At 35.2% G+C, this 20,128-nt stretch overlaps 1 protein-coding gene across 2 annotated transcripts; it reads right to left on the reverse strand.

Annotated features, from left to right (window-relative positions):
- Window positions 1–31: 31 nt before the first annotated feature.
- Window positions 32–19,741, reverse strand: LOC115444326 (venom protease). 2 transcript variants are annotated; one of them, XM_030170064.2, is made up of 9 exons: window positions 19,552–19,741; window positions 10,043–10,675; window positions 7,705–7,862; window positions 7,137–7,362; window positions 6,795–6,930; window positions 3,058–3,221; window positions 2,070–2,171; window positions 1,143–1,327; window positions 32–851 (listed from the first exon to the last, which is right to left on the reverse strand). In XM_030170064.2, the coding sequence occupies exons 1-9, from the start codon at window positions 19,613–19,615 to the stop codon at window positions 702–704; spliced, it is 1,818 nt and encodes a 605-aa protein (XP_030025924.1). In that variant the 5' UTR covers window positions 19,616–19,741; the 3' UTR covers window positions 32–701. The 2 variants fall into 2 exon arrangements, with proteins under 2 accessions (XP_030025924.1, XP_030025925.1); XM_030170065.2 differs by lacking the exon at window positions 10,043–10,675 and having other exon boundaries at window positions 19,552–19,732.
- Window positions 19,742–20,128: the final 387 nt, after the last annotated feature.

The raw sequence follows: 20,128 nt of genomic DNA on the forward strand, positions 1-20,128 counted from the left end.
AGGTCACGAGCCCAAGAACAAATAACAAGTGTTTATAATAGGTATAAAATTTTATTAAAGATTGTTCATGATATTTATTAACATTAAAATATAATTAATATAACGTAAATAAATATTACAATCGTCGTCACAGTTCAAACCATTGTTTTATTTTTATTTTATTATACTAGAATATTTCATTGCTTTTATGATCTCAGAGACAAAATACGTTAGATCCGAAATATTTCGACGATTACATAAATACTTAATTAAATATAATTATCTAACACTGGGAGTTAATTCTATCGGTTTGAAATAAAAATAAAAAACAAATTGTAACAAAACAAAAAACACACACAAAATATACAAAATAATAAAAAACCTTCATCTAAATCTTGGAGTGTAAAAAGTAAAAAAAGAAAAAAAATTAAAAGATTTTGAAATTGGAATAGCGAAATTTCTTGGTGTGCCTACCCATTCCAAAAGAGCAATGTAAATGAGGAACAATGCAAATGTAATACTCATGGTCAGTTAGAAAGTTATGGCGCTCGCGGTCGCTTGATAATCGGTTAGCTATCTCACTTGGTTCTATAAAAATGTCCAGAAATATTCATTAAAATACATAGTTGGTAACAATAAACACACTTCAAAATCACATTTAGTTTCATGTACTAATCACTCAGTATTAAATTACAATCACATCAGTCGAGTCATTAGGGTTGTCACGCGTGCCCGAGCACTTTCTCCTGCAGCCAGGGCATGAAGTTGGTGACTCTGGAATACACTCCTGGGAATCCGGCCTCCGCACAGCCCTTGCCGAAGGAGACAACGCCAATTTGGAAGAAATACGTTTTGTAGCTCTGGCTGTTCCACTGCAAACAAAAAAATGAATAAATAGAAGATGAAATTGGGTAAATTGACATGTCTCATGGAATGAAAAAAGAAATGAAATTAAGACGTAGTTTTTAAAATTATCATAATTATCCACTTGTGCTTACTAGTGAATATAGACTAATCGGTTGGAACTAGCCTGCATAAAGAAACCTTTATCAGTTGTCCACTTTTACATAATACATAAGACAGAAGTACATCCCATTGTTGCTAGTACATAGTCTTCATTCCAAAAACTTCCTTTCACCATTTATCATGATCAAAATACGTACAATAGGCTGCATGAGGGGTCCACCACTGTCTCCCCTGCAGGAGTCCTTGCCGCCATTCTTGTAGCCAGCGCAGAGGACCCTCTCGTCGATCTTCTGCTGGGTGTAGTTACGGTACGCCTGCTTGCAGTAATCATTGCTCACCACTGGCAACTGTACCACTTGGAGATGAGTTGCTGCGGGACCACCTGGTGAATAAAATGGGGATTAACAGATTTTCTTTCTATTCGAGCAGTGCTATGATATACACACTGTTTTAGTCTCTAGATATCTTTATTGTAAATAATAGTGACACTGTCATAAGTTATTGGTTCATTTACTCTATTCTGGGATTTTATTCTCTACACTTTTGTTATTTTGACAGAACGTAACAAGCACGTAACGCAACGCGTCACGTTTTGAAGCAACAGAAATTGACATAGAGAATCCTATTCCAGCTAATTTTACAAAGGCAAAGTAACATGGCCTCGTTACTAGCTTTCGCTGTCATAGAGAATCAGGTCTCTCTAAGATAATTGGTACACAGAAAATTATTTGCGTTAAATTTGTAAACTTTTTGTACTGAAAAAGAGTAGTAAGTTTCTTTTTATACGGGCACAGCACCTTATAGCAAGTGGGGTGTACTCCAATAGTATGTCGAATGACGTGCGATGATTACCACTCGGCAGTCGACACAATTATGCCGGCCTGTTGGAACCGAATATATGCAGGCTGATTCCGGAACGCGACACACTTACTTACGTGGGCTACTATGGCGGGTTTTAACACCTTGTGTACTGTGGTCGCTATCCGAGCGGATATTAAATATGTTCTACCACCAGATTGTGTATCAGTTCTACCATTAGCTGATTACTTTAATGCAGTTATGAAAAAAAAGTCACATCTTAAAAATTTCCTATGAAAAATCTGAAAAACCTGAGTGTTACTTACGCGCTTCAAGATTACCCCAACCGGCAACCATTGGGTTGTAGTCCTCAAATGTCATTGACCTCAACTCAGAAGTCTTCGGCAAACAGATCGGCCGAATTAAATCTGTAACAAGGCGTAATCATAAGCTTACGTTCTACTGACAGAACCAAATACTTAATGATTGTTTCAAGTAGACTTGTTTGATGATTTATTACATTTTCGTTTTTGTTGTTTTATGTTTCGCTGGTAATATGGTGCATCAGTGAGTGTGTAATATACAAGTGCATTCCTTGTTTCTTTACTCTCATCATCCGGTGAGATGGCAATCTGACATGCCCGGAGAAAGATCAGGCGTAGGACCAATGGCTTTACGTGCTTTCTGAGGCACGGGGGTATCACACCGCCAACTTCTTAACTAGGACCGAGCTAGGACTGAGTAAAAGCTAGTCACAGTTATTTTCAGCCCGATGCGAGTTTCGAATCCACGATCTCAGCGCGATATTCTTACTCGCACCCTGTACTTATTAAATTGTAAAGGCATAGTAATACTAATATGTTAGGATATTAATCGCAGATCGAAGTCCAAAGTTTGGATTTCACTATTGTTTACGAGGTGTGATATTTGCCATTAGACGAGAAGCTAACTAACAGCTAGTTACAAGGATTTTATTAAACTTAAACAATACATTTCTAGAAGCTACGTATCACATCTGTATTATAATAATTTTATACAAAATAATGATAACGAAGTAGGAGCAGCATTCTATAAAATCAACGAATACATATTGTGTCGCAACACAGCATTATGCTAAGCTGGACACCAAATCGTCACATCGCAGGCCTGTAACGCTGCAATAATTAAGCAGTTTGATCTTGCCCACATGTATAATGTTTTGCATGCACCAGATAAGACAATAAACCTTTTTCTTACTTTCTTTCTCTCATTCAGATAATAAAACTGTTTACGGCAAGCGAATAATCAAGATACAGAAAAAAAGATCAAACGTACCGGAGAATTCAACTTCTTTCTCTAAAACGAGGATGCCGATGTCGTTGGTGTAGGCCTTGGGGTTGTATTGCTCGTGCTTGATCATATGCTTGATGAAAATATCGATTGGAGCCGCGCCGTCGTCATCTCGCACTAAGTCCAGCTCTCCTAAACGTACTATGTATCTGAAACAAAAATTATAGATATAGTTTTGAAAATTGTATGTAACTTTAAAGTAAAACTATTTTTTGGATTTTATTAATGTTAGAAAATTGTAAATAAATAGAATCTATTTTTAAAATTTTGTATAATTGTAAAATATAGCTACAACTCAGTCCCCCCCGTGACTATGAAGAATGCAAAGTCTTCACGTCGGAAAAAAAATATAAAAAACCGCGATAAAATCCGAGAAATAGTTTTATTTTAATGTTTAACATTCGCGTAAACATAAGAGATGATTGTGTATTGTAAGTTATAGCATAATATGAAATACCTGTTCCTACAATATTAGAATTGCGTTTTATTAATACAGGGTCATGATCAGACGCAGGTGTGAATTGAGTTGTATTCTAACTCATCATGTTTAAATATAATGATCGCAAATGTTTTACTGAAACCGGTTCCGAGCACGCGTTGCCCAGTAATTACATTTGACATTGATTCATTCAAGATGTACCTGCAATTGTCTGAACACAAACAAGTGTAAATACGTATTCATTGTATTTGCCTCGGAAGTACTGATACTAATCTAAATATTATTTTTAGTTCGGGTAACTTTTGCTGGTGGTAGGGTATATTTTATATTCGGATAGAGAGCACCGTACACAAGTTGTTAAAACCCGCTATATTGGCCCACGTAAGTATATCACGTTCCGGGATCAGCCTGTGTATATCTGGTTCTAACAGGCCGGCATAATTGTGTCGACTGTCGAGGCGTAATCATCTCCCGTCAGTCAACATTCTATTGGACCACACTCCACTTACCATCAGGTGCAGTGGGTTATTCTGCCGTGATTGTATACAAAAAAACGTATAGTCTTCTGGTTTTAGACCAATTTTGAATACGATCCTGACTGACAACGTCACAACTTAAACCTTAGTACCATGAATTAAGAGTTGTTGTAAATTAGCAAAGGATTATTCGAAATTTATCGCTTCAGGAGTTAAGTATCATTGCAAATGGCTAGCACACAAATAATATATAATGTCAATTCACTAGGCATTGTTTGACAATGTTGAAGTATGGCCGCTTATTATTAGTTTATTAGAATCTATCGAGTAACAGATTCCTACTCTGTGACAGCTAAAGATTCATATCTACTAGGTATTTGATAATCCATTCGTTTGAGAGTCAACAAACGCGTGTACAATAAATAGAGAAGCAGGAAAACCTTGCGCGGAACAATCATAAATGTTTTATGTCCATAGTCAAACAATTTGTACAGCGTTAAAGTAACTTTAATAGCTATTAACTTTTATCTGCGGCTCCGCCCGCGGTACAAAGTTATTACGGGACAAATATTTTCCCGAACAAAAAGTAGCCTAGACCACGCAGGACTTCCTATTCTTGAAAATTAGCAAAAAAATAAATAAATAAAAAATGGGTTTAGTAGATCCTGAGATTAGTGCGTTCAAACAAACAAATTCTTCAGCTTTATACAGGGTCATTTTGACATTGCGTTACTAAATGAAACCACATATTTATCTACTTGGAAATAACACTTTACAATAAGTTACTTGAGCTGTAGATGTAAAATAAAAAGTCTAAGTTTCGAACAAAATAATTTTAACTTTATATATAAAGTAATTTTAATTTTACGCGCCCTAAAGCCACTACTACTACTCTAAGAAAATTCGTTGCAGTGGCAACATCATACTTTCAGTCAGAAATACATCCCACGCACACGATCAAAAAATCTGAAAATTAAAGCCAGAATTTTTCGTGAAAATATTTGAATGATTTTCGGCACAATGTCGGCAAAGGTGAAGACGAGTATGTGGTTCATTTAGTAACGCAATGTCAAAATCACCCTGTATAAGTATTTAGTATAGATTATTATTATGAGCTATTTAATAGAGTTTGCTAGGTACTTGCGTAACGATTCTTCTTGCATCATTCGAATGTGAGGTCAGCATAATAACACTTTTCATGCATCTTGCAGAAAGGATTATGAGACTCAACATCTCTTGACTCGGGGTGACGAATGGAGTGCCACGCATTACTTTTTATTTAATGTTCTCTATGGTTTTGCTATTGTGTGTTGTGGTCGTATCGTTTACGATCAGGCGATCTCTCTCATCTCGTCATTTAATTGCAATAAAAAAGAGGTAGATTAGTTTTAACGATCTTCTGTTTACGTAAATACTTTTTGGAATAACGTTGCTGATTTTTAGAAACTAATTGCAGTAATATTCCTTAGATATAATATTGAATTCAAACAGATGCTATTTGTGTAACGCAGAGCTAACACCAACCGGTTAATAAAGATGTTAGTTCATATTTACTTACACTTAACTCAGTAAAATCAATAGATGTGATGCCAATGACGCAAAACCTAGTGACAAGTTAATAATATTTTGCAGCGAGGTGACGAAAGGTGAGGATGGTAAGCGCTACAATATTGGCTCAAGAATAACATTACCTAGAAACACGAATTATAAATCGATTTATATAATATTATAATTTTTTTATTGCATAAGTAGGCAAACAAGCATGCGGTCCTGCTAATGATAAGCGGTACACTCTGCCAACGGATTTATGCAATGCTAGAGGTACAGCCAAGCCCCTGCCTAGGAGGCTAACGACTTTTACGAGGTGAACACTCTTTTTAATTAAGTCCTGTTTAAAGAAGAACAAGTTACAGCGCTAAGGGAATGCTAATACGAGAAGTTCATTTCATAGTTTGCATGTGTGCGTTAAAAAATGTCTTTAAAAGTGCAACGTGCTTTTTTACCAAAGGGGAAAGTGACCCCACTGTACGTGATGGTATGTGGAGTGGGGTCCAATTGAATGTCGACTGATGAGAGATGATTACACTTCGGCAGTCGACACAATTATGCCGGCCTGTTGGAACTGGAGATACACAGGCTGATCCCGGAACGCGACACACTTTCGTGGGCTACTTTAGCGAGTTAAAAAATCTTGTGTACGGTGATTTCTATCCGGACGGATATAAAATATATCATACCACCAGCATACCAGCACATCAGTGCTGATGCGCTTTTGTTCACGGTTCTGTCCGTTTTATAATTTATTTTAACCCGTTAAAAGATGAATTTCAAAAAAATTCTTCTTAGTGCTCACTTATAAGGTACGTTGCTGCTGTATTCATCGATCAGTCAGCCAGCCAGTTTCTTCATTTATATTAAGTAGTACTATATTGCGCATCTGAGATATTTGTTGTTAAGCCGGCAATCGAGTGGGTAACCTTATGTTAAGTATTTATATTCGTAAACACATAATACTAAAAATAAATAGCTATGTTGGCAATGTCGTAAGCTTCTACGTATTAGGAAAATTTTTTGAATTATACATATTTTATATTTAAAAAAGTGATAGTATCCCGCTGATATGATTTTTAAAACAGTTTTTTATGGAGTAGATGTATTAAAAGATGCTATTTAAAGACTCAAAATTATTCCAATCATTGACCATCCCTGTATAGAGGCTGTATTTTATTTTAATAAGTTTCATTTAAGGAACTTGCACAAGTCAGTCAAACATAAGATTGTAGGTCAGGATTAAGGTTTAGGCTTACAGTTCCTGCTCCTTGGTGTGGATGCAGTGGGAGGCTGTCAACACGTGCTTCGAGGAGATCAGCGAGCCGCCGCACAGCCACTGCGTCGGGTTCGTTCGCTTCCTGTACCCCAACAGGGCCATCCAGGGGAAGTCACCTGTTTGAACAGACATTTTCATATTTCATTAGTCACTTGTGGATTGTATAGAAGAACTAACAAATGGATTCATTAGATGTTTGTATTAAGTAGTTTCAGATAATATAAGTACTTTCTAACTTAGCTTTTCGATAGAAAAATTCATTCACACAAGTAGCTGTCGAATTAGGAAATTTCTTTTTATAAGTGATTTGACATTGCCTTACCAAGTTTAGCATCAACACCACCAACAACTCTGCTGAATGATGCGCTACTGAGTCCACACACTGGTGGATCAGGGAACTCCGCCACGAAGTCCTCAGGGCCGATGCTCTTGCCCGCTGGCTGTGCTGGGGGGTTTGGCGTGGTAGTAGTGGTAATGGCAGGAGTTGTGGTAGTTGTGGTGGTTGTTTGTGGTGCAGCAGTCGGGATGCCTGGCCGCGGGCAGCAGACCTGATAGATGTGATTTGAGGTTTCAATCAGTTGAATATAAAAGGCTCTTTTTTCTTCCCCTAAAGACGGTTATCGTCATGGCGGTGGTCGTGAACACTAAATCGAATCATTATTTTATTATATTTTATATTGGACATAAATTCCAGCCTCAGGGCTAATACTGAGTAAGGAAATTTAAGCTCTGAGCAAGTAAGAAAAACCCAATATTACTTAACCTGACCCGTGGATCAAATCCGAGACCTTGACATTGCAGTCGTACCATAATACAACTACGTCACCGAGGCGACACATCTAGTATTTCTCCAAAAACTTCTTGCAAAACTAAGATAGAATCATGTATACCTTAGGGTCATTGCCTTCGAATCCACAATGAGCGCGTCGTAACAACTGCACCGCGCCAGGGTTAGACTTGTGCTCGGTGACCAGCTTGAGGTACGGCGCACACTGCTTCAGGTTGATACAGCTTCCCGGCTCATTCTCCACAGTTTGGCATGTTTCACCTGAAGGAAGAGAGTTACGTTAAGAATAAGTAAGATAATTTATTCCCTGTAGAATGAAAGTATAGATGAAAATGGAATGAGAATACCTTCACAATGATCATTCAAAGATAAAGCTTTAATAACAATAATAATAGAATTCTTTATTGTATAACCAACAAAACATAAAATTCTTTATAAAAATAAAAAAAATAGAAGAAATCGATCGATAATAGGCAGTCTTATCGCTAAAAGCTATTTGTTCCAGACCTTTGGATGGCCAAAAATACATGTTAAAATATATAGAGGTGTACAAAAACGAGAGACGAAGTCATTTTATGCCGACGAATCAGAATTCTAGAAAAAGAAAGAAATTGGCTGCACGATTAGTATCTCACAATATTTAATGTCTACTTCAAGCTTACAATTGACTTATATTCAGTGTTTTATTTGAAATAAGTCATGTCAGGTCAAAGATACGATAGCAAAAAAAGACGGAATCCTTCATAGAAAACTGCTGATAATTAGCTATATATATGAAACAATGGGATTTAAAGTACGCAAGTGCATGGCAATAGACGCATTAGGTAGGCAACATGCTAAACCAGAGTTCACGGTTAACGGAGACGATGGAGAGATATATATCGTGACACAGCGACAGAGTGACGTCATGAACTGATGACCATGCGTTCGACCAAGCTACGAACGCTATACGAATTTAAATGAAGAGGAAAATGTATGAACATCTTATAGTACTTTTTGCGTTTAATATCAAAATTAAATTCCGTTTTTATTCATCTGAGTGTCTGGTAAATTTTTCGTGTGATGGTCACCGTGGTTGTTTATACTAAAAAAACACGACATATTATTATGAATTAAAAAGTACACTGGCATTGAGAATCCTTTGAGTGTTCCTAACCTCTTTTTAGGAAAGTTATAAATTTGATGTATTTTTTAAAAAAAATATTCAATATCCAGGCTAAATCTACGATATGATATTGTCATTGGCTTCAAGCTTATAAGTTATTAGACGATGAGAAAAAATCTCGACTCAATTTTAACAAAATAAAGCTCATAAAATCATTTCCTAAAGGCAATTAACGGAATCAAAAATAATGAATGTGTGTTGCGAATTGATTCGTTTTGTTATACGCAAAATTTGTTATTTCTCTAATTCAGTGTGGATAAGATCTTATCTCAGTTCGTTACGCACGATATTGGTTTAATTATGTATTTTTAATAGCCCTAAGTTGAATTCATTATTAGATACGGGCCTCCTTTAATTAGACCTTTGTTCACAATTCTGGCCTCATGCTTCAATACGTTTAAATCCATCTATAATTTTAAATTCCTTTTCTTAATCCGCTAAACATATAAGGTTCTTATCTGCGTGGATATCTTATTGGTGTGCTTTAGTACTAAAATTATTTACTTCGTTTGCGAAATAATAGGTATCAATTTTATATTCTAGGATACCTATTTCCTTTTCCATTATTATTAAGCAGGGCTTTTCCGGGCCCCGTCTAATTCGACTGTTGCGAGAAACCGCTCGGCAAATTGAACGAATAAATATACTCTGATCAGTTTTCGTGTAAAAATGCTAACCACAATGTAAATAGATAGACATGAATGACATTATGAATGGGAAGAGAATGCGTCATTTAGGAATTTACGTCTATCACATATTTTTTTGTCTCCTTTGTTTCCGGACTTTATATGGCAGTTAACGTTATAAAATGAGTCAATATTAGTTCTGGATGGTATTGCTGTTCAATTCCTTGCGTATTATACACAAGCTGTTGATCGCGGCTCTTGTTGTACATATCCCGGGATAAAATGTAGTCTGTAACCTTCCCAGGGTCTTCAAATATTTCTATAATACATTTTTATCGAAATCGATTCATTGGTTCAATTGTGACGTAACAGACGGACAGTTACTTTCATGTTTATGGATTGCATTCAATCTTTTAAGTGTCAAAATGAAAATGAATAGACACGTAATAAAATTTGATAATAATACACCATCGAATAATATGTATTAATTAATTGTATGCTGGTATATGATATGTATATAGTAATATGATATGTAGAGGTATAGGTATTTAGAATTCAAAAACGATTGTTATTTGTTAAAAGAGTTAGTACACACCAAATATTATATTAGTATGCTAGTTACATAGATACAAAATATAAAAATATATTACTGAAAAACCCTGAAGAGCCGAAGTCGACGCTCCGAGACTCGAACTTTGGCGGCGCGTCGGTAACTTTCGGCGAAGTCGTCTCATCCACACTCCCAAACCTATCCTCATCCTTCGGCGCCTCCGTTTGCTCCAAACTCGGCAGTTTAGTTGTCTGACTAAAATTATTAGGTGCTGCTGACCCATCATTTGTATTTTGATTGAAACCTTCTTGACCTACATTCTCTTCTTGAGTCTGTACTTGGTTCTGATTGTTTTCGTAGTTCGGGAAGTAATTGCCAGTGTTGGGATTATCTTGTATAGGGAAGGACACTGGTTGTTCAGTGTATTCCGGCTGTATGTAGCCCTCGTTTGGTTGGTTTGGGTATGAACTAGGCTGCTCAAAATTGTACTGATCTTGGCTTGGGTAATTGAACGGCTGCTCCTCAGGGTTTGTGGACGGGAAGACGACCGGCCTGTTATAGTTATTCTGGTTTTGGTAGTAAGTTTCTTCGCCTTGCTGTTCGTGAATGATAGGCCTAGGTCTCCCTCTTATGTTGAAAAAGCCGTTTAGCCTGTCCCGTAGCCTGTTTGGGGTTTGAAGAAAACTCTGAGCAAAACCGAACGGTGATTGGTCATCTCTTCGTGGGAAGAAACCTAGGATAAGAAGCATATATTAATAAATAAATAATAAATACAAAGCAACAATACTGTAAATGGCAAAATATCGAGGTTATTGGTATAATATTGATAATTAAAAGCAATAAAAAGTTAATAGTCATTTAAATATTGAAGAAAACAACTAAATAGGTATTAGGTATACGAAATATGTAAAGATGGTCTCATAAATAAAATTGTTCTTGGAGGTTAGAACGCTTCAGATTTTTGGTAAAGATAATACTTGTTTTGCACGAAAAGAATAAAACATGTAAACCTGTTGTACAAAAATATGTAAATTTCGCCATTTTATTGTGCGTACACAATTTAATTTAATTGTCTATTGCCTATCTATTTTGGTCATATAAAAAATAAAGTTTAGTCTATTCCAACCACGCCGGTAATAAGGGTTCGCGAACACTTCCCCTCCCTCTCCCTTCCAACCATCCTAAGAAAGCTCCTTCTCCTGCCTTTTCTCTTCCTTCCCTTTATCCCCTCCCTTCTTCCTCTCGGGCACTGTGACCGGATAACCGTGGGTCGCCAGCGTACCGTCCGCTGGCACCATCGGCGATAACGGTAGGGCCCACCAAATCCTCACAGGGACTGCCTTGGTTGCTAAGCCAGGGGATCGCTTTTACACCGTTACCAGGGTACCCCCCGTAATAACCGCGGTAGATCTCCAAAAAAAAACCACGCCGGTATTTCAATAAAACTACAAAATGCTGTACATAATTTTATTGTATGTCACGTGTTCCTGCATCTGTTTGTGTTACAATACACTGTTTTGATTTATTTGAAGCGGCTTTAGTGATTATCCGCTTTTGCGTTAACTATGAAGAGATTGACAAACACTGCATATTTTACGTTTTAAGTTTAGATACGTTGTTTTCAGAATTCTGTCGAATATAATGTCTTTATTTCTAATTTGGCCTGTTTAAATTAGCTGTTTTTTTGAAATCGTGGAAAAATGAGAAATGTTATATAAGGTCAGTGAGCCCTATTCCGTCTGGAGGTCATATTCGTAATTTTGCAATTACTTGCTTTCTAATCAGAGGACAGTTTTGATAGCCATAAAAGTAAAAATAAAAAATACCTTCACTCCGTACGGTTATCAAAGCTTCGCGGCGATTACCGCCGGTATTTGCAAAAAAACGGATTTACCCGTGGACAGAATAGGGCCCCCTGACTTTGACTATGTAGTGTTTTAACTTAACTTCATCATAATTATTTAAACAAAGATATAAAACAACATTCTCTTGGTTGTTTTGTTCTAAGTGTATTGTTTGGCCATATGTCGCCGATGTCGAAGGATAACCTGTTAACAAACTGGTTGCTGAAGAATACGTAGACACCTTTTGAATTAATTGTCTCTTGTCTAATTAGATTTAAAGTAACATACATAAGTTAAAATTGTACAATATCATTTAGTGAATAAAGGCTTTTATTATTATAACAAAACATTAGTGGTTGAAGGACACTGCGTAGGTTTCCAAAAATTTTGTCAATGACTTATTGTGAGAAAAACAGATTATTTAGTATAATCAGTGTCCGGCATGAAAATTGCAGGTAATAAAGTTCCAGTTATACACACTCACAGAGCGAACGAAATCCATTAGAGGTTCGGTAGGTTAAAATTATTCATATTCAAATCAAATTAAAAACTACGTACTCAAAAACTAAATCCAAAATAAAAATCTATACCAAATGCAAAAATTCCCAACTCATGTTTATTTATTCATAAATTCCATAATATAATTAAGCCTGATTTGATAAAGGTTGCAGGAATGGGCTGGATGCAGGCCGCTCCTAACAGGTCCGTCAGAAAATCTCTAGGGAAAACCTATGTTCAGCAGTGGACTTTATGTGGCTGATGATTATCGAGCCTGGTGTCTCACACCAAAAGAACTAAAACCTACTCTCTAGGAACCCAGTTTCGTTGTCACTAACTAACTGTGAGACCAACACGTACACAATGAGCCATACGGTCCATTAGCACACATATATGTATATTTTTATATAAGTAATTAAGAACTTTTTGGTTGATGTCGTGACCCTGAGATTCCTAAAGTAGGTGATTTACTGAACAATGAAGAGCATACTGCATTCGATGAAATGACATAGACAGACACATTAGTCTATTACAGATGGAGCTAATTTAAATTATTGTGTGATGACATTTAATTTAGTTTGACCTTGGAGTAACTGCCATAGAGATTAAATAAAAAAGTATATTATGCTCGATGGCAATTTATACGGATTCTTTTTTCAAAAAGTAATCAAATTAATATTTAAATAAAGAACCGAAATCCGGTATTAGATATCAAACGACAAATATGCAAATTCACCGAAAATCACTCGTAGTATACATCCATAAAATAAACGGGTATAAAAACTAGTAGCGGCCACTTGTAGGTAATCCCCCGTATCTGTTGAAATTGTATTTATTGTAAACTCATAATCACAACATTAAATTGGATGGATATTCCCAGATGTCGTTTATTTGTTGATAGAAGTAGGTATTACTGAGAAAAGGCAAAATAACATTTATTCTACATTAAAATATTAAAATGCATCTGTCGTTCATCATGTTCTTTTACCTTTTTATATATAAAATATATAGATATAAAGATATACCACTGCGGCTTAATGCTTTATGTTCAAGAATATAGAAGTTTAGTGCGATGTCAACCTTATAACCCTGCATATAGTAATTTATATTAACACGAGCAGTCAACCGAGCAGCTCGTATCATCTTTCATTCGTCGCTTAATACTAACCACTCTCCCTTGAAATAATCATTCTGTTATTTATGCAATCACTATTGAAAACATAAAGTATTGTAATAGTTACGTTTATAATATAGCTTCTTATAATGACCTCCATCTTCACAGTGGAGTTAATTATAATAGACCACATGCAGTGTAATTAGACTTGCTTTGTACTGTTATAGCCTTAGTATGTATGAATGGACTAGGTAGGTTTTGCAAGCCTCAGTGGCGTCAACCTTCTTAGTATAAGCCAGCGATATATTACTTAGATTCCGATAGGTTTAAACTTTGCCTTATAGAAAGGCGGTGGTGGCGGACCAGGAGGCGTAGTTGCATAGTGGGAGTAATATAGCTACTGAGGTCTTATGTTCGCTTCCCGCGTAGGGTAAAGCAATATTAGAATGTTTTTAGTAGCAATGCGGAGTCTTAATTTTTGTGTGGTATATGGTAAAGACCGCGCGTCACTTCGTGTCTATTTTAATCACTGTTCGCTGAGTCAAAAAATCAAACAGGCCGGCATGATTATGCCAGTGCACAGTGAGAGATTTTTTTTTAATACTAGCACGACAAAGTGACCCCGCTACACCTGATGGTAAGTGAAGTGGAGTCCGATAGAATGTCGACTGACGAGAGATGATTACCTCTCGATAGACGCAATTATGCCGGCCTGTTGGAACCGAATATAACAAGGCTGATCCCGGAAAGCGACACTTACGTAGGCTACTATGGTGGGTTGTAACAGCTTGTGTACGGTGGTCGCTATCCGGGCGGATATAAAATATATCCTACCACCAGCAAAAACGAAAGGGAGAGATCAACATCTCTCGTCAGTCGATACTCTACCTGGACCCCCAGATACTTATCACCAGGTATTTTCGCGTGGATATACAAGTGGAGTCTATTTGCCGTGCCTGTGAAAGGTTCATTTCCAAAAATAATACTTTAATATAATGTCACCAGCCACGACGATAAAATAATAAGACGAATAAATTAATTCACCATATTTTCATTTGACAAAAGTTGTTTAACCGGTTTTGTATAAACGCATGATATGTGTTATTTCATTTGAATGCTTCTTCGAATTCCATAGTTTTTGTAGCCCGGTAATACTACTAAAAATTCAATTCTTGTTGCCTTGTTCATGGCAATGTTTGAGGAAAATAAATATATTTTTTAAATAGGATGGACAACACTAAAAAAAAGTTACAGCACAATTACCGACGTTACCACTTTAATGACGCCACTGTAAAATGATAGATCATTACAATCACAGCTATAGATAGCTTAAGTACATAAGATATATTTTATAGAGCACAAAATATATTTTTCAATGCGGGAATTGAACCCTGATCACCGAATTCCCGTTGAACATCCACTTCGCCATTCAGACTGTGTTAATTGTTATCAATAAGTAATTCTTTTTCTTTTTCCTCTGCTTACCCCACTCTAATGTGAGATCGACTTACCACACAAGTTGCAAATAGATCTGGATTAGTATTACGATGAATCGTCTTTCTACCATCAACCTTCTTAGAGATCCAATACTAGTTATAAACAAATTCTTACATTAAAATTAAACTATTTTTCCGATTTTATCGTCGTTTTTATATTTTAATGTTCTCCCAACGTTTAGAAGACTTGGCAGCCTTCGTGGTCAACGAGGGGACTAAAAACATTTTAATTTTAATGTCTAACATTCGTGTAAACATAAGAAATCAAAATCCTTACAAGTTACCCAACCTGGGACTCAAACCAACGTCTCCCAGTTCACAACGATACACGCTACTAGTTGCTATTTGATAAAAAAGGTGCGTTGCTAGTTGCTGCAAAAAGTCAGCAAAATAAGTTTATAAACATAATTATTATTCATTATAAATTAGTATGTTTATTTCCTGGACTCCCCGACCCGAGACGTGATAAGAGTTGAGTCAATCGTCTAATGATTAGAATTACGCAATGAACTGATTGTAAGTCACTCTCATGAAGATAATGATTTTAATTATTTTTATAATATTTCTTATAATTCATACCGAGTTGCCTCTGTGACAAAAGTATTATGAATCTATGACGTCAAGTACATAGGCTGTCGAAAAATATAATTACGAAATTCATAATCCATACTAATATATAAAGCTAAACTCTTTTGTTTGTTTGAACGCGCTTATCACAGGAACTACTAAATCAATTAGGGGTTTTTTCCCTAATATGAAGCTACATAACTCCTGAATGCTATAGTTTACTATTTATCCCGGTAAAACTTTATCATGCGGTCCGGGATCCAGTCAAAAGTTAATATGATATAACGATAAATATTTACACATAATATTACACAAATGAATAGGTACTAATTGGGCTGCACACATGCAGGGGCACAACTAGTGTCATTTAGCTCAATAAAAACTTTCAGGTATTTTCGCGAGGATATACTAGTGGTCGATATAAAGTTCATTCTCATTCGAACACGTCATGCGCACGCGCAATCAGGCAAGGTCGATTAACTTCCTCTTCCGATTATTAGTTGGCATTTATCTTTAATACTTTCCTTTTTATAGGTTATGTCCATGACTTGACAGGTTAAATTAAAATTAAGGTAAACACTTTTTGAATATGCTAAAAAGTATTTTTCGCCGACTCCACATTGGGGCTGGTAAAATCATCATCTCAGTATCTATAAGGTATATATATTTATATTATGCATTTTATAATAGTATTTTTCATTTTTATATTTTATCATAATATTATTTAGTACACCTACATATATTGTTTCATTTCTGCATCATCCAAAGGTTGACTGGTAGAGAATGCCTTCAGCATTAAGTCCGCTGTTATACACGAATGTATAAAAAAATATGTAAATAAATAAAGTATGTCGCATTCCGAGATCAGTCTATGTATATCCCATTTCAAACAGGCCGGCATATTTATGTCGACTTGCCATCAACAAGGCAATGGAGTCACTTTCCCTACTCATAAAAAAATAGTAATTACAAGAGGAACTCCCAAAACTGTATGACTTCTCTGCCTATACGTTATAGGGCAAAATATATAATATTTAATGAATAACAGACTACCTTGTGATATAACAGCATTCATTTTTCGCGGTCGAGGTAAACCGCAAGATGTAAACCGTAAACTGTAAGTAAAGGAGGCGTATAAAAACCGGTAGCGCGTCAGTGTACCAGTTTTAGCAAACTATTTGCGACTTCACAATTATCGTCACATATAGCTCAAATAATTAATTAAACGACTGTGCATGTGATGTTTTAATCATGAATCAAACTAATCAGTAAACAGTAACTGGTTTTTCATCAGAATATGCCATAAATATTTAAATAAATACGAATTATTAAACGTTCAAATGGAGCAGGACCCTGCCACTACTCCAATTATAAACCTTATTTATATAACATTAAACTGTGAAAGGTATAAGACATTACCTTGATAGCCTAGCCATCCAAGGGAAGGGAAGGGAAGGACTACCCTATGCCTTCCCTTGAATGCTGGCAACCCTGGTTATTTAATTCCAATAAACATACAAACGTAATAATTTTATATTAGTGTTCTTAGTTTGCTTTCACTAGATGAAGGACCTTGTAGTATATTTAAGTTATATACAAATATTCTTAGAAATATATTATATTAAAACCCACCACATTTTTAGCACGATAATCCTACACCATCTTTCATATTTTATTACCTAATTTTAATAATTCATTTCAATAAAAATGTGAGTTTTTTACGACTTTGCCTCAAGAACATTTTTTGCCATAACGAATGTTATTATCACTTGAGTGCGAAGTCTCTGGCAATACATACGTACAAAGTCAAGATCACTAGACGATAAAAAATCAATCGCCATTGATGATTTTCTCATTTCAATATTACTAATAACTGTTCGCAAAAAAGTAATCGATAATTATTGTATCTATTGTTACCTTTTTGGTTTAAAATAAAATACTTGAAATATGCTGTGTCAGATTATAATAAAAAAACGTTGAGAGAGTTTTATTTTTTCTTTAAACACATTATACAAAATACAAACATATGCTTTTTGTCTCCGATTCCGACGCCCATATTCCGTCCCATGATGTGTTAGCGGAGAGCCTCGTGCCATATCGAGCACAAATTCAATAATCCTGCCTAATATTGAGTAGAAAAACATAATATTACTTTGCCCAACCTAGGAATGAACCCGAAACATCAGCACTGTAGTTGTACAATACAGTCTATTCCCGTTATTACAATATTACTACTAAACCCAACATTATACTGATTATATGGAAATGCAGTCTGATGTGCAATATTTTATTGTACCAAAATTCTTCGCACCTGTATTCTAGTTTCAGTTTAGCAATAATGTTGAAGCGACGGGACTACCCCGTCATCCGGTATTACCCCAACTTACCCTAATAATAAAAGAAAAATTCCATTATGTTTCAAACTTACTATTCATTAGTTGGTATCAACACAACATTGGACATTTCCTGATTTCCTTGAATTTTATATACTACAAGTATTCGATTTTTTTAATCATTTACATATTCATTATAGACAACTATGCATAAAATATTTCTTTCATATCATAATCTCAAACACAATAAATATAATAATAAGCGTAAATATTAGTACGTAGAAGGGAATGACTACATACTCGATACAAATATCAATTTCATATTGAGAAAGATCGTCACGCGGGTAAAGCCAGCATAACCTAGCAAAGTTATAAGTTCTAGCATCTTCATTAGATTCTTCTTGTTACTTTGCTTGCGCGAAGAACTTTCGCGAGATAGAATTCTCACCGAGTAAGTACATTTCCGTCAAAAAAATATATTAAGTAATCCAGGAAATGATCTATTCGTGTTCAAGGTTTCAATCTTTGTCAAAGAGTTTCTTCGTTCACTCACAAACCAAATATTTTCGTAAACTTTAGCCTTTTTTGTAATTGTAGTAATAAGAAACTACATTTGTGTGGGCGTATATTTTTATTTTAAGGAGTTATTTCTGGAATTCTACAATATTAGTAGTTTTGCCTGACTGACAGACGTTCAATTGTTTATGTATAAAAACTGATTCTGCAGTAAAAAATAAATCGTTTTGAAACACGTATATAGATGACAATGTATCGAATATATTTTGGATCCGATAATATAGTATAAGCTTAACTTTTTCCTAAAGTACCAAAAACAAGCAATAAGTAATAATAGAGCGAATAATACTTTGAAAAAAAATAATTTTCAAAACAAAACACGATACAAAACAAAAAAAATAATTATGTCATTAAAATTCATTAACAAATTTATATATCTAGTTTATTAATCTCAGTTAATCATAAATATTAATCACGTTTAAATGTAGGTTGTTTCACTCGATTTAAATGTTGAATTCTCACAAACTTGGAAACAACAAACGGTCTAGGCAGTCGCTCATTTGATTGAGACTTTTTGCAGTTTGGTAAAAAACCGGATCCGATGATTTAATTACACCTAAAGCACGTAGGCACTAGACAGAGACATTTTGGAGGTTTCTTGTTTTAATGCTGATGGTAAAGGCAACCATAAACAAATTGATTGGGGGGGAATTGAGCAAAAGAAAAGAGTGTAAAGAAGATTTGTGCCACTCTTTGAGCTAAATTGAATGAATATGCGCTATAGTCGTAAATTTTGCTTAAAAAAGTAAATAAAAACTGTCAGAGCGGCGCGGCTGCATTAGACAAAAACAAGCGCTTTTTGCATATTCAATCTGCATTGAAGTCTCATTCTGATTAGCTCACGGATTCAAACGTGTGAATAAAAAACATCACATTTCAATTTATAATAAACATAATTAAAAATTGATTTCATAAGACATCATAAGTCAAAGCAATTATTTGTAACGATGAATTCATTAGTTTTTTTAACGTTTTTTATAAAGTTTTTCGACCTTAACGAGCAATACGAAAACATAATTGTTAAAGATGCAAGTCTTTATTAAATAAACCTATTATGATTTTTTTTGGTTTAAAAACTTCATTTTTAAAATACACAATTTTAACATAATATTCCTTTTTTTTTTTAATAAAATGTAATAAAGAAAACCTAAAACACCTAATTTTCAAAATAGATTACTCACCATTCTGTCCCAACCCGGAATACACGCACACAGACAAACATAAAAGCACACAAAACACCTTCATTGTCAACCACAATCCACAAGTTTCGTTCGTAAACTAAATGCACCGAAAATGGCGCGCCTTCCACTCGGACAGTATCAAGACACGACTGTTGTCAGATGTTGGTCGGCGGGTAATATAACGCTGGACTCTAGGTGAACGATGACGTCACAGTACAGTAATACCCAGTGAGGGATATCCCATACATAGGGTAGGGATAAATATAAAACCTAAAGAATTACGCGACATTCATTGACATTTTTTTTTGCAATTTTTTTTTTGTTAATTTGTTGGTTTAGTAAATACCGATAATATTGTCGGGAAGTATTAGATTTTATCGACCGTGAACTCTAGATATCTAATTTATAACGTAATAGATGAAACTGAACGTATTTATCGGTATTTATGAGAGATACGCTCTGTGAGAACAATACAAAGGTTTTTTTATAAGGAAGTTGTTTTTTCTTTTTTTGCCTAACTGGCAGGCGAGAAAATTAGATTTATAGTCTCATTTCTATAATACAATACGTTTCATAC

The sequence above is a fragment of the Manduca sexta genome, chromosome 6 (assembly GCF_014839805.1).
Source record: "Manduca sexta isolate Smith_Timp_Sample1 chromosome 6, JHU_Msex_v1.0, whole genome shotgun sequence".
Classification (NCBI taxonomy): domain Eukaryota; kingdom Metazoa; phylum Arthropoda; class Insecta; order Lepidoptera; family Sphingidae; genus Manduca; species Manduca sexta.

What these genes read in the sequence shown, in the direction of transcription:
- LOC115444326 (XM_030170064.2), bottom strand. Translation starts at nt 19,615, where the DNA reads ATGAAGGTGTTTTGTGTGCTTTTATGTTTGTCTGTGTGCGTGTATTCC. An exon ending in TTCCGGGTTGGGACAGAATG is followed by an intron (nt 10,676 to 19,551) that starts GTGAGTAATCTA and finishes TTCTTATCCTAG; the next exon opens with GTTTCTTCCCACGAAGAGAT. An exon ending in TCGAAGGCAATGACCCTAAG is followed by an intron (nt 7,363 to 7,704) that starts GTATACATGATT and finishes CACATCTATCAG; the next exon opens with GTCTGCTGCCCGCGGCCAGG.